The 14,165-nt window shown below is 39.0% G+C and overlaps 1 protein-coding gene and 1 pseudogene across 1 annotated transcript; both read right to left on the reverse strand.

The window, feature by feature from the left end:
* Positions 1–1,833: 1,833 nt before the first annotated feature.
* On the reverse strand, positions 1,834–9,257 carry LOC149821544 (Ribophorin I). Its single transcript, XM_089980100.1, has 9 exons — positions 9,002–9,257; positions 8,181–8,225; positions 7,447–8,078; positions 6,092–6,239; positions 5,141–5,320; positions 4,926–4,994; positions 3,006–3,095; positions 2,564–2,709; positions 1,834–2,228 (listed from the first exon to the last, which is right to left on the reverse strand). Exons 1-8 carry the CDS (start codon positions 9,113–9,115, stop codon positions 2,584–2,586), a joined length of 1,404 nt encoding a protein of 467 aa, XP_089836226.1. The 5' UTR covers positions 9,116–9,257; the 3' UTR covers positions 1,834–2,228; positions 2,564–2,583.
* Positions 9,258–11,278: 2,021 nt separating this feature from the next.
* On the reverse strand, positions 11,279–13,420 carry LOC149821545 (pentatricopeptide repeat-containing protein At2g27610 pseudogene; annotated as a pseudogene).
* Between the last annotated feature and the right edge of the window lie 745 nt (positions 13,421–14,165).

Below are 14,165 nucleotides of genomic sequence, written 5' to 3' on the forward strand. Positions count from 1 at the left end.
TCGTTTACGGTAGTTTGGGCATATTCGGCGAAGGGCTAATGATGCTCCAGTTAGAAGGATGGAGAAATGTCAAAATATATTAGTTAAAAGAGGTCGGGGTAGGCCTAAGAAGACTTGGATGAAGATGATAGGAAAGGATATGAATGCTTTGAACCTCACCGAGGACATGACATTGGATAGAAATGATTGGAGGAGAAGGATTCATGTGGAGGACCCAAAATGATTTTCTTTTTTGGTTCATATGGCCGACCCCAATTGTTTTGGGATGAAGGCGTAGTAGTTGTTGTTGTTGTATTTATGAAGTTACAACAACTTTCAGTTACAGAAACTTCATAGATTCAGTTATGCAAACTTCATATTGTATATGTAAATTTTATGAAATATTTGAGAAGTTTTGGCAAGTTTTAGTTAAAAAAAATCACATATTTGGTTATGAAAACTTCATACTAATGCAAAGTTAATTTATAAAGTTTTGATAAGTTTTAGTTATAAGAAGTTCACAAATATGGTCTAAGGGAAGTTCAAATCTTATAGATCATGACCGGGCTTGTGAAGACCCATCTAATTGAAAAAATAAAAAATTAAGCATCAATATCCTTGTAAAACTTCTCTTGATCTTGCACACTACTATTTGTATACAACATGAGAAGAAAAAAATAATATAACAAAGTAGAGAGGTTTGAGATCGTGGACATAGGTCACATCAGCCGAACCACATTATATGCGTGTTGTGTTACTTCTTTCTTGCTCATCATTTTTCTTTATGGTATTAGAGTCACACTCAGAATGAGGTATTATCACTCTTTTTTTTTGGTGCGTGTTTTACGATAATGGCATCATCTTTACATGTTGCAGGATCAACTCTGTTTTCTTATCCGAGCACCTTAAACATCTCAAACTAAGTTGAATCATAGCAACTTCTTGATATAGAAGACGCAAATCCTTGGGTTTGTTGAAAGCCAAGATTTTCACGGATTTCTCAATGGAGACTTCCCTATGCTTGAGCCTACCATTAAACAAGTTGTCCAAGGTAATGTTGAAGCCTCAGTTGTGACAAATCCTGCCTAACTTATCTGTGCAGATCTGATCGCCTCCTTAAAGAATGGATCACACAAACTCTTTTGAAAGGAGTTTTGGCTTGGAGACTTCAAAAGAAACATGAACCACTTTTGTTGATGCATTCACAAGAGCGAGAGTTTTCATTCGATGCAACAGATCACTTCCCTTCCCTGAAGAAAGGTAATGACTCTTTGATTGACTACCGAAATACTTTTTTATAACAAGGAACTCTCGCCATAAACTGGTTCACTTAATGGACCTGCTCGCATACGAGGTAAACCGAGAGTATGGTCACCAATACCCAAACCATTAGAGGGCCCATCAGTTAAAGGCACTCAAATGCCTTATATACCACCTTTGGGCAACCTCAGTGAGAGTTGATCCTGGGATGAAGGGGTCAGCACCTTCTCCCAGGCCCGACCCAGTATTTAAAATAAACACCATATAACCAACAAGCTGAACCCATATAGGTGATCTATTTAGCTGGCTGGCTGGCTTTGGGAATATTTGTCAGTTGAGTATCGGAACATTGTAAGTGAATGAGACAAGAGGTATAACGTGAATGTGGGTGAGTGCGTCTCTACATGCACAGTTGTGCCTTGATAGGAGACTCCAACCTAACGCAAACTTCACAAATGATGAAGTCCTTTCCTCTCAAGAGCGGAGCCTCAGTTGAAGATTGAACTCACCTCACTAGAGTAGGACGAATTAAATCATGCTGGGACACAAAAGAGTAGCAATTGAAAATTCTGAAAATGCAGACACGAGGACATGTTTTTTTTTTTTAATCAACAAAAATAATTTTAATATCTAAAACAATGTCTGAGCATGTCGATGTCCGTGTCATCGTGTCTGGTCCATGTGAAAGACTATTACTGAATATACTATTATGAAATAACATACGATATGCCATATGTGATAATAGCTTAACTCCACAGTCCCAACAGAAGGTTTTTTTTAACTGTAATGTGTGTTGCCGCATAGGGTTAAGATAATGGCTGAAGTAAAACTCATTCCTAGGAACTACAAAAAGGATAACCTCCACTTAAATATCCATGCATCAGGATACACACAAGCCAGCAAGCAGATGCAGACCTAGAGCAAACTCCCTTTTCTCCCATTGTCAGTCAAGTAACGATCATGAGGTCCCAGCATCTCCTTAACTTCTCCTGCAGCAGGAAAAAGAAACAAAATCGGCAGAAGCAACAAAAATAAGTTGACGTTAAGTTTAACCTAGGAAAACCCATAATGCCACCGAAACACACAGACGTGCTTTCAGAAGCAACAATCTTATCAAAGTACATTGCAAGATCATGCCTGGAAAAATGATCTGCAGCAGCAGAAGAGCCTCTGCTGTTGATTCTCTGAACAGTTAAGTTGGCTGCACCCAGGCCTATGCTGACCAACACAACCTGATTTCTTAGACCCATGCACTTGCTGTCACAGATAAACTAATCTGTATTCTATTTAGAAGTGAAAAGAGAATAAATAGTTTGCCCTATACCTGAACGCCAAGGTGGACCATCAAGACTTGGAAATAGAAAGATCAATATGCTGGTAAGCTATGAAAGCAATGAAAGACAGGAAAAAGACAGACGCCAACATGAATGGCTCAGCAAGCATAAAAATTGGGTTGAATTTGTAGTAAACCTGCACAAAACAAGGAAGCACCACATTTTTACAGCCATTATCAATGCCACAATTTATGCTACTAAGAACATACGAGAAGTAACTCTGTGCAAACTTAACAACGTGAATTATTTTCCTGTGTTGGCCAAGTCCAGAGTCTCTATGATCCAAGGTCCTAGGACTCAGCCTAAGCCCAAGTTTCTCAGCTTTTAAACCACGTCATCAACAATTCAAACATTATTCATCATAGTATCATTCTCTATATTTCTGTCAGTTTACAACAAAAATATGAAGTATTACTAGAACTGCAACCACACCTGAAAAGGAACATTATGCTCTGGCACTACGTTATTCTTTTCCAACACAACAACTGTCCTTCCAACAACATCAAGGTAAGAATAACTTTTCTGCAGCAGGTTAAGAACAAATAATCAATATAAGCGCTAGAAAAATACCAGATTTCATCCCAGAATAGCAATTGATTAATATACAATACAAGAAATATATGGGAGATCGTTTACAATTACAACTAGGCAATGAGATTTGCACACCAATGTGCTTCAAAAGTAATACTGATAGTCCTCTTTTGCAGCATGAGCTTTAAAACTTGTCCTACTTGGCCAAACATATAGATATTAAGCAATCCGTATTGATCCCCTTCAAAGAACTTTGAAGTACACATGCACACACCCACCCTCACATTTCCTAGCAAATACGCTCGTCTTTGCTAGGATTCTCTAGTTACCACATAGTAAAAAGGGAGATAGACAAGGATAATGTTAATTTAGATTAGCTTAATTGTAGTCACCATTTGTTAATGCAATGATAGCTACCAGAGTGGAAGATAGAAATAAAAGAAAGGATGGAAGAATCTCATGAAAGTAAAATGTTTTTTTTGGTGTGTGTGTGTGTGTGTGTGTTGAGGGGGACTATTTCAAGTGGAAGAAACAATTAGTCTATTAATTGTCGATTATTATAAAAGATAAGCGAAAAATATGTAGAAAAGGAAATAGTACATAGAGAATAACAAATCAATTTCAATGCAATACCTTTTACAACAAAGGAGTTGATCATAATCCAATTACAACTTGACTTAACACACACATTCATTCATTCAGTTAATGGATCACAAAGATTTCATTATGCATCCCTCATTTGATGCTTCAGGTCCATGTCACTGACCACATGGTACAAAAATTTAAATGATTTCGGATCCCTAAGGGTTTCCCTTTACACTTGAAGAATAAATTAGTTACAGTGATAATCATCAAAACAGAATGTGATAGAAAACCATAAGCAGTATATTGTACACTGACAACTGAAATGAAAAAACACAAGCATCCAGATTATTTGAGAAATAAGAAACAGATATGAGATCATGATAACTTGTACAAGAATTTTCCTCATTTGAGAATGGCACACTTGTACCCATTACAACATTTAGAAACATGGATAAAATAATTAAGTAGCAAAAGTTTTTCACCATACACATTTAAAGCATTTCTATTTTTGTGTTCAATATTAGACAGCTTTGTTCTGAGGTCCCAAACTGGCACATTAAACTAACCAATTATTAGGCTTTTCTTTTGGGAGAAGAAATCAAGAAATTTTGGCAAATTGTCAAAAGTAAATAACAAAGACAGCAACAAGGGGTCACCAAGAAAGAGAAAGAACAACTAAAAACCATTAAGAGTAGTCCAAACAGCCTACTCTAGTTGAACCAATCCACGGTAGGTTGCACTGTGGCCATTTTCACTTTGCAAAAGTGAGAATATCCCTTTAAATCACATGGCAAAGCACTTCAAGAGCTGTGGATTGTCCTTTGAAAATTGTGGCATTCCTTTCCAGCCATGTGGCCCACCATGCTGAAGCCACCACTTTTATATGAATCTACATTTCTTACTTTTGGACATCTTAACCAGTTATGAGGCATTAAATTCAAAACACACACTGATTTATTACTTGCAACAACCAACACAAGTTGCGAGTGGATTTTATGCATTGCAAGTATGGTACATAACTGTAAAGCAATATTTAAATGGTTTCACTCATAACATAAATTAGTCAATGTTGCTCTTCATGACAAAACTTAGATGCAGTTATACCACTGTAGCAGAATGAGAGATAATATAGTGCTATTAAAACATCAAATTAATTTTTGTCATTATAACAACATAAACAACCATTGTAGTGACAGCAAATCTAACTGAAATTACAGAATTTACTTGGAATATTACCTCTTGATGCTGCTCCACTGCAAAAGGAACCACTGCATATGGGTCTATTGATCCTTCTGGCAGCACTACCTAGAAAATCCAAGTGGCCTGTTAAAGTCTATAAACAAGATTGTTCTACAAATAAAAAGAGAGAGAAGAAAATCAAACACAACTAAGCAAATTGAATGGGATTATATTAGTGACATGGGTGAAATCATCAAACAACTAAGACTTACCTTAACTGTCAACTTGTCTACCATTGTCTCAACTAGAGGGCATCCAAGACTGAAGTTAAGATAACGCTTTCCGTCACTAGATTCAAATAGAAAGTCTTGCAAAGGAAACCCATAACCAATGATGAAAGTGGATTTCCATCCTCCAAATAAGGGATACCTTGGTTCAATCTCAAGTTCAGACTGCAAAACAGAAAGATTCAGAAGTCAATTCTCAGCTCTTCTAAGAACAAATAGAAAAAGCTTCTAAAGAAAGTTAATTATGGACTATAATACATGCAAAGACCCAAATGCCAGGGTACATTTAGATGTCACGGACTAGAATATATGAATTCTTAAATTACAATGTAGTAGTTCATGGCAAGAAGACATTGCAAATTTATTTCTTACAGAAAAGGTAGATTTATATTTTGAAAAGAAAGGAGTCAACTAGGTTCCTGTTTCAAAGAGAGAGGGGAAAGAAAGGGGGATGGGGAGTTTCTTACATGAAAGATCCTTTCTATATTGTAGCCTTGCATTTGAAATGTTCATACTTTACCTAAATATTTTCACACAATAGAAAACTTACCTTTTTGGCAACATGTCACACAATATTCCAAAACAAGTGGACCTAAAACAGATGCAGTTAGGTCCACAAAAATATAACACATGACCTTGGCTCAAGCTGCTCTGATATCAGTTGACTATGAAAACGCTATTGTCTCAGTTGTATGGCTTACACAGTTACACTAAAACATAGAATAAAGGTTAAAAGATCTACTGTACATAAATACATAAATTCACTAATAACAGAGCATGAAGAAAGTCATCCTTTTGTAGCTGTTTCGTAACAATGCCTGCTTTTGGAAGGGAGGGTAGTTTTTTTTTTTTAGGGGGGTGGGGTGGGTGGCAGCGGGGGCAGGGGCTAAAGATCATATTCAATATCTTTTAAAGGAGATGGCCAATAGCACATACCTTCAGTTGGTCACCACGCAAGTGTGATGAGGAAATGTTCCCGATCTCATCTCTATAATAAACCGAATGTACACGAGGAGGCAGTCTGGCAAGCAAATGTTTGAATGAAGATGTGCCACTAAATGATGGTCTTGATTGGTATTCAACCCTGTAAGAAAGGAAGTTTCAATGACCACTCAGAACAACAACATTTTTAAAATCAAATGTAACTTGTCCAGACATTGAGTTAAGTATGACATACCACCATCCAAAATTTCCAATCAAAATAGTGAATATCTCACAGCAGTAAGAGCATCTTATTGCATGTTCTTATTCACAATCTTAGTCATTCAGTTCCGTCCATATAGATTGTGACATGCAACCCATTACTTGGTAGACCCTTGGTGCTTATATAACTAGTTGTTCAAAACTTCAAATATTAGCATACCATGTGGAGACCAAGTGGCCCAGGACCCGGTGCCCATTTCCCGATGGCCATGTTCTAAATACAAGATCACCAAAAAGAAAAATTATGCATGATTTTTTTTTTCTGGATGAACCAAGTTCTTACACAAGAAAAAACAAGGATTCAGGTTGTAATGCATGGTGTAATCTCCAATTAATTCAACATTATTCAGGAAAAAGGATCAAGTACTAATTGGAGTCCGCTTGATGAAACATGGTTTTTGGTTCTCATGCTGACCATATCATAGTGTCAATGTAATGGGTCAGTAAAATAACATAGTTCTACATATTGTTTTTCACTCATGAACACCAGCCCCTAAACACTAGAAAATAATGAGCATAGATAAACTGAAAAATAGATTCACAAAATTCCCAATTTAGTGTTCTCCTAGGGAGTGTTTGACACCCTCGGAAAAAACAACTTCACAGGTAGAAATAATAGGTGGAGAAAAAGTAGGAGCCCCACATATCCAACTTTTTCTCCCTCGTTTTTAGGGATAAATGCTGCCTAAAAATGACCGAAAGTGGGGGTTTTAATCTTGCATTCGAAATGCATGTGGGGCCCACTGATGACGGGGATTTTTTTCTGATTGCTGATTTTTTTTTGGTGAATTTCAAACACACCCTTAATGATTGTAAAAAACGAGGAGTCAGAGCACATCACAAACTCACTGAATTGAAAGAAACATGATCTTTTTTAACTATTATTTTAACTTGCCAAGGAGATAAACTTTAGGATACTGAAGGTATTGGGTCATGGCAAATCAATGACAGGTCATTTAACTTTTTTGTTAATTATTGCAATAAAATCAAGATACATTTAACTAATCACTGAGTTTTGTGTCATATGTAATAATGCTGTTCGAGAAATAGATTTTTTTACTTTCTAAAGTAGGGAGGCACAAGCAAACCTTGAAAAAACACCCTTATGCCGAGCACCAGCATGAGCCAGACTATAGTGTTCAGTGACTTGAATGCTCCCCCAATGAGATATTTCCACTTCACGTATAAGCTCCTCAACAACTGCGAATGGATGGTTATTTTCGAAATGCACTCTAATAGGATCAGAAGAGAAAGGAGAGCGGTTGTTATAGGTTCCATACTTTACTTCAGAACCCAAAACATTCACAGGATCAACCCTTGTGTATGATTCAATTTTGTTGTTGGGTGTCTTAATAAACGTCATTTGTTCCTTTACAAGATAGGGCGATAGCAAGACAGCACTATCATCATAACGAACAAACTGAGACTCAGACTGGGTTATCTCTAACGGGAAAGGTTCTAGAGAATGTGTCAATATAAAAAGTACTTCCAATGACACAGTTTCACCAGCGTTCAATGGATTAAGAAGGGACACGGAGAACAAATCAACATCCTCTGGCGTATCAGGCAACCGTGCAGGGCTTACAACAAGGGGCTTGAATGTTTTCTTCTTCCGTTTCCCCTGAACTGCAACTACATTCAACAGAGATATATGCTTAACTTGTGCCGAAGGAAAAGCAAGGAGGACTTGAGAAGAAGGTGATGAGCCAGAATTTTCAACCTGAAATAGAGTAAAGTGGCCACTCACAAAACGTATGCATTCCACTTGAACAGCGGCATCAAACTCCTAAGTTGTTTTAAAAGGTAAACAGAAATAAAATACCTTCAGAGACAATGAAGCTCTCACAATCGGAGAAGTCAGGTCAATCTGCACCGACATCAAATACCACCAAATTAGGAGAGTGCTGGAAGATATGAAAGAGTACAAAGAGAGATACACATAGATAGGCATAGATGGCGTCTGAAACTTAAGCAACATCACGTCATACTTCAGGTCATAATCGCTAGCAGACATCTAAAAGTGCATGGTCAGATTAACATCAACGCCATTGCAAGGGAAGCCCATCCTACCATGCTTTAGTCTCTCGGCGGCGAGATACTGAACAATGTAGATAACAGCAACAACAATCTCGACTTGGAGAGTGCTGTGTTCACAATAGTCCAGCACGAATAATTTCGATCGTAGATTAAATCTTTCCATTATACCCCATTCAATATCTTTCTTATCCTTTCCGGAAGATAACGTGTTTGATTCTTACGCACGAACGACGCACCATTACATATCTCGTTTTAGGCCTGGATTCAGTGAATTCAGATTTCCATATGGACAATTCTTTCACAGACTAGCTAGATCCATCTACAGAATTTCTCAATCAAACACGCCGAAACCATATGTATTGAGATTAGAATCCGGATCATGGTGATAAGAAACGCGAGAAACACTAGAATGGATGTCAGGAAACCCTAGATTTTCAGATCATGGAAGCATGGGACACTTCAAGCATAAAAAAGACAAAGAAAAGGAGCTCCCGACAAAGGAGAAGAGAATCACGACGTGATACAAGAAATCTACAGCGAAATCAGAAGAAATTATGCAGATCTGGGAGTAGACATAGAGAGAAAGAGATAAGAAACGGAACTCACCCTTCGCTCCGCCTTGAGGATCACGATGTCGGAAGAAGAGAGGGAGGAGGCGACGTGAAGAGCCAAAACGAGAGAAAATAGGGCAAGTAGTGTGCTTCTTGGAGGGGTTTCCATGGCTCCCCCTTCTGCAAGCAAAAGACGAGCCTTTCCTCCGCAAGTAGGGACTGTAACTCCCGTGTAGCAGAGAAGCGAGAGGAAGACGACGACGACGGATATTCGCGAGTCGGACTCAGATGAGAAACGCCTCCGTTGACGAGCAGACGGCACTTCGAAGACGAGGCAGACTTTGGAAAGGGTTTACGATAAATCGGGTTTTACCCGAAACCGACCCGATTTTGGAAACTGAAGAATCCGGACATGGTAGTAGTTGGTGCGGGCCGTGCGGCTGGTGCCCTCCAAATCCAATCACCACTAATGTAGTCTTTGTGTCTCACGCACACAGTGACACGTTTTAAACGGCAGCTTATCGGCTGGGAAAATATCGTGATGCTTCTTTCTTTTTTTATCATCAACTCAAGTCTTTATCTCAACTGCATGGAGTTTTTCACGGTTCTTCTTTTTCTATTTCTTTGTATTTATTGACGCATCTTGAATTACTCTACAATCTCTTGCATTTCATTTCCTCCCTTCCTCTAAAATGAGTTCACATTTCCCTAAGATCAACCATACCATAAAATCAAATGCACCCTATAAGGCCGCGTTTGTGTGTCTGGGTTGTTTCCGGCAAAAGACTCATCGGGCGTGCATTTTCGTGGGGCCCACAGTGAATCGCAAGTTTTATAAAAATCTCGTCAATATATCGTGAGAAATCACCTGAAAGTTTAAATCGGTAATTTCTCACGAGATTTTCAAACCGTGACAAATATCACAATATTTTTATTTTTAAAAGATATTTATCATGAAACCCCCCAAGATTTTTATTTTTAAATGTGTTTTATTTATATTTTCTTATAAAAATTATTTTTTTATATTTTTTAATTTATTTTTATTCCCAAGATTTTGCCAAAAAAGATGCCAGACTCATGAAAAAATTCAAAAATCTCCCAAGATTTTTTTTTTGCCTGTCGAGATTTTTGCCGTTTTCAACTTTGGTCACTATGGTGAGAACACAAACAACATATACCTGAGTTTCCTCGAAGGCGTTACCATTGACATGCTGGAGGTGGGTTTTTAGCAGAAACGGTTCCCGGGGAAGGGTCCGATTGCAGTGGAATCCACGGAAGGGGGTGCCATTCCGTGACATGCAAACGCCCCCTAAACATTCATTAGTCTTCGTTTCTATTTTGTTAGACTTGTATTGCATTAGCCCTTTTTCATCGGTGTTGTTGTGCAAGGCACCTTGCGTGGCATATCCAAATCATCACATTTGATACAATATTCTTTAATCTTTTTTTTTTTTCTATCAACGATTCTTTTAGATGCTTTCTGATATATTTATTTATAACTTTACATTTCTTTAAGCACCTTTACAACACTGTGCATCATGCTGGTCTTACTGCATACATATGAAAGTGCACTTCATTTTGTAGGGGCATTCGCTTACCAACTACAAACCTGCTGCCTTGTTTCAACCTAGTTATGAGTTCCAAACTCACAATGTGCCTATCCCTTGATGTGAGGCCCAAGCTGGGTGTACTCAAGGGGGGGGGGGGGGGGGGCTAGGGGTTTTATGCTAGTAAACTTGGTGAGCAAGGCTGTTTTTTTTTCTCAATTCTTTAAAAAACAAGACTCATTTGGTATGAGATAAACAAACGAATAGTTTATATTCATCAAACAACATAATCTCTCCAATCAAATCCAAACGTAAAACATTAGGGACTCTTCAAAAATCCATTATATTCTCTCAAATTTAAATAAATTAAATCATGCAAAGAAGGTGACATCGGTTCCCTTTAAGATTAATTTCTTCATTTCAAATATCCGTCTACTCAATATCAAATCTTTTCCAATAACCTTGTCATTATGTGAAGACGGCAATATTCCTTTGAAGACGAGACAATCCATTGGCGAGAACTCCTCTTGTTCCTGCTCTTTTTTTTTTATCTTTTTGGGAATATCAAATGATGAGACTTGAGCAGGAAATCCCTCAGTTAAGATAGTATAAACCAAATAATACAGCTATGTCGGTCAGTCCTGTCCATCTGATTAGTTGATCTGCTGTTCATGCAGAACAGCAAAGCAAGTAGCACCGACGCCCTTGAATCCAACAATAATAAGCAAGTTTTGAGTCAGGAAGATCCGGTCGAGTTACCCAAATCCGATCAGGTTCACAGGCCCTCAAACACCGAGTAATTCAACTGCATGCCGAAATAGATGAAAGTTCTCCTGCTTTTCCATAGAGTTGGCAAGGTCTACATGAGGGACATAACCAGCATCTGACATGTGAGCTACTAATCCATAGAGGATATCATGAATATCATCATTTTCTGGGTGTGCCCAGTCTCCAACAACAAAAGCATGAACCTTGTTATTCAGTTCAAGCCAGCTGCACCCTGGATTTTTCTTCAATCCCTTTTCCTTTGATATCAGGCGGACTTTTGCTGCTTCATCCCATATCCCATGATTTACATAGATGCTTGAGAGCATCACATATGCTGAGATATCTTGGGGATCGATTCTCGTTATTTGCTCAGCTGCAAGCTTTCCTAGTACAATGTCTTTATGTGACACACAGGCAGATAACAGACATCTCCATACCACTTTGTCTGCTTCAGAAGGCATGCGGGTTATGAACTCATAAGCCCTATTTACCTGCCCTGCTCGTCCAAGAAGATCAACCATGCAAGCATAATGATCCCCTCGGGGGACAATTCCATACTCCCTGAACATGGACTCAAAATAATAGCAACCATCTTCGACAAGGCCAGTACGGCCACAAGCAGTAAGAACACAGAGGAAAGTAATATCATTTGGCTCCATTCCAGCTTCCTGCATTAAAGCAAAGATCTCAAGAGCTTCTTTCCCAAAACCATGTTGTGCATATCCCATCAGTATGGTGTTCCAAGAAACCAAGTTTTTCATTGGCAAGCAATTGAAGACGTTGACAGCATCTCTTATCCTACCACTGTTTGCATACATGTCCATAAGGGAATTTCCAACAAACAAATTGGTACTGAACCCTGGTTTGATTATGTGGCCATGGATTTGCCTACCCCATTCTGGCATAGGAAGATCACCACACAAGCTCAACATACATGAATATGTGAAGATTGTTGGCTCAATATTTTCAATCATCATCTGGTTAAAAAGTTTGACTGCTTGCCAGCCATAACCTAGCTGTGTATGTCCAGCAATCAAAGTGTTCCACGACACAACATCACGTTCGATCATCTCCTCAAAAACTTTAAGGGAATTTTCAAGAAGTCTGCATTTACAATACATATCAAGCAGTGCATTCCCCACAAATCCAATTAGCTTATATCCCGTTTTGAGTGACAGAGAATGCAGTTGTGTACCTTGTTCCAAAGCCATGATGCTACCACAAGCACCAAGAACACAAGAAAATGTATATTCATTTGATTTTGGACCAGAAGCGTGCAGTTCACCAAAAAGACTGAGGGCCTTCTGCTCTTTCCCCTGTTGAGCATAACCTGCAATTAATGCAGTCCATGAAATTATACTTGGATCAACAGCCACTGCGAAAGCACGATGTGCAGAAACCAGTTCACCACATTTAGCATACATATCAATGACTGCATTTTCCACAAATGGGTCTAGTTCAATTCCACACCTGATCACATGAGTATGAACTTGCTGACCACAACATAGATCTTCTAGGCTTGCACAAGCACCCAAAACAGTAGCCGAGGAGTGTGGGTTCACCTTGACACCAGCCTGCTGAGACTCGTAAAAAATGCACAGAGCTTCCTTGTTCTCCCCGCACTGAGCATAACCTGCAATTAAGGAAGTCCAAGAGACCAAATTCGGCTGAATGATTAATTTGAAGACTCGACGAGCAAACCATAACATGTCACATTTTGCATATAGGTTGACCAAAGTATTGTTCACAAACATATTCCTGTCGTACCCACATCGAAAAATCCTTCCATGAATCTCCTTACCCTTCTCCACCACACCAAGAACAGTACAAGCAGAAATGGCCGCAACATAAGAGAACTCATTTGGCTCAAATCCTTCTTCAACCATACACCGAAATAATTCCAAAGAACTTTGAGGAAACCCCTGCTGCGTGTAACCAAAAACTAGCCTCGTCCAAGAAACCAAGTTTCGTTCAGACATTTCAACAAACAGTTGGTAGGCATCCTCCAAGTTCCCGCAATCAACATACATTCCGATCAAATGGTTACCAGTATAAACATTAGGCAGAGACCCAGACGAGACCAACTTTCCGTGGATCATTTTTGCAACTGGAAGGCATCGGGAATTGCCAAAAATGCGAAGAAGACGAGCTATGCCCATGGTTTAAAGGCAGAAAACAAAAACGAGGAACAACTGAAAGATGTGCGCCGTCCTCACCCGTGATACGGCATTTCTCCGCCATTGGGGACATAGGCAACACAGAGAGACCAACACCAAGTTGGAGTTCCGAACGCCTTCCAAGCATCTCTCTGTCTCCCTTGACAGTACCTGCATAGCGGTAGCTTATCTCCTTTCAGATTTTTCACAGTGCATAAATGCGAGGTCTGTGTGCAAGCACCGAGAGCGACTTAGGAGCCAAGGCGGGATCATTCCGTAGAGCCTAGAGGAGCTTATACATGAGCGTCTTGTGGTTGCTCCTTTGAGCAGTTCATCATGGAGATATGGCTGGTAAACGAGCTGACTGGGCCGACCTTGAAGCGTTCGAGCTTGGTTCATTTTTGTGGCGAGCCAAACCAGCTCTTAATGAGCTCGAGTTAAAACGAGTCAAGTTCGAGCCGACTTGTTTATATAAAAAAAAGAGACACCGTTTTAGAGCTGCAAGAAACATGTTTACAAAAAAAATACATGTAAAATTCATCTAAAATATATATGTTTTGCTATCTAACGAGTTTGTACCTATTGTTCATATTCAGATTGCTGAGCGTATTTTAAGAGTTCAAACAAGCTCTTTACAAGCTGAACATGAGACGAGCCGCAAGAGGCTCTACTTGTTTCCCAAACCTAATGGAGATTGATCGGTGATTGCCACCTCGAATAAAGCTTGTGGGCCGAGCATGGACACAAC

Source organism: Nuphar pumila, chromosome 11 (genome assembly GCF_984573655.1).
Source record: "Nuphar pumila chromosome 11, dmNupPumi1.hap1.1, whole genome shotgun sequence".
Classification (NCBI taxonomy): Eukaryota; Viridiplantae; Streptophyta; class Magnoliopsida; order Nymphaeales; family Nymphaeaceae; genus Nuphar; species Nuphar pumila.

Excerpts from the sequence above, each read along its gene's own strand:
- LOC149821544 (XM_089980100.1), bottom strand. The coding sequence starts at position 9,115 with ATGGAAACCCCTCCAAGAAGCACACTACTTGCCCTATTTTCTCTCGTT. Across the intron at positions 4,995-5,140 it reads TAGACAAGTTGACAGTTAAG|GTAGTGCTGCCAGAAGGATC; the intron begins GTAAGTCTTAGT and ends TGGATTTTCTAG. Across the intron at positions 3,096-4,925 it reads CAGTGGAGCAGCATCAAGAG|AAAAGTTATTCTTACCTTGA; the intron begins GTAATATTCCAA and ends AACCTGCTGCAG.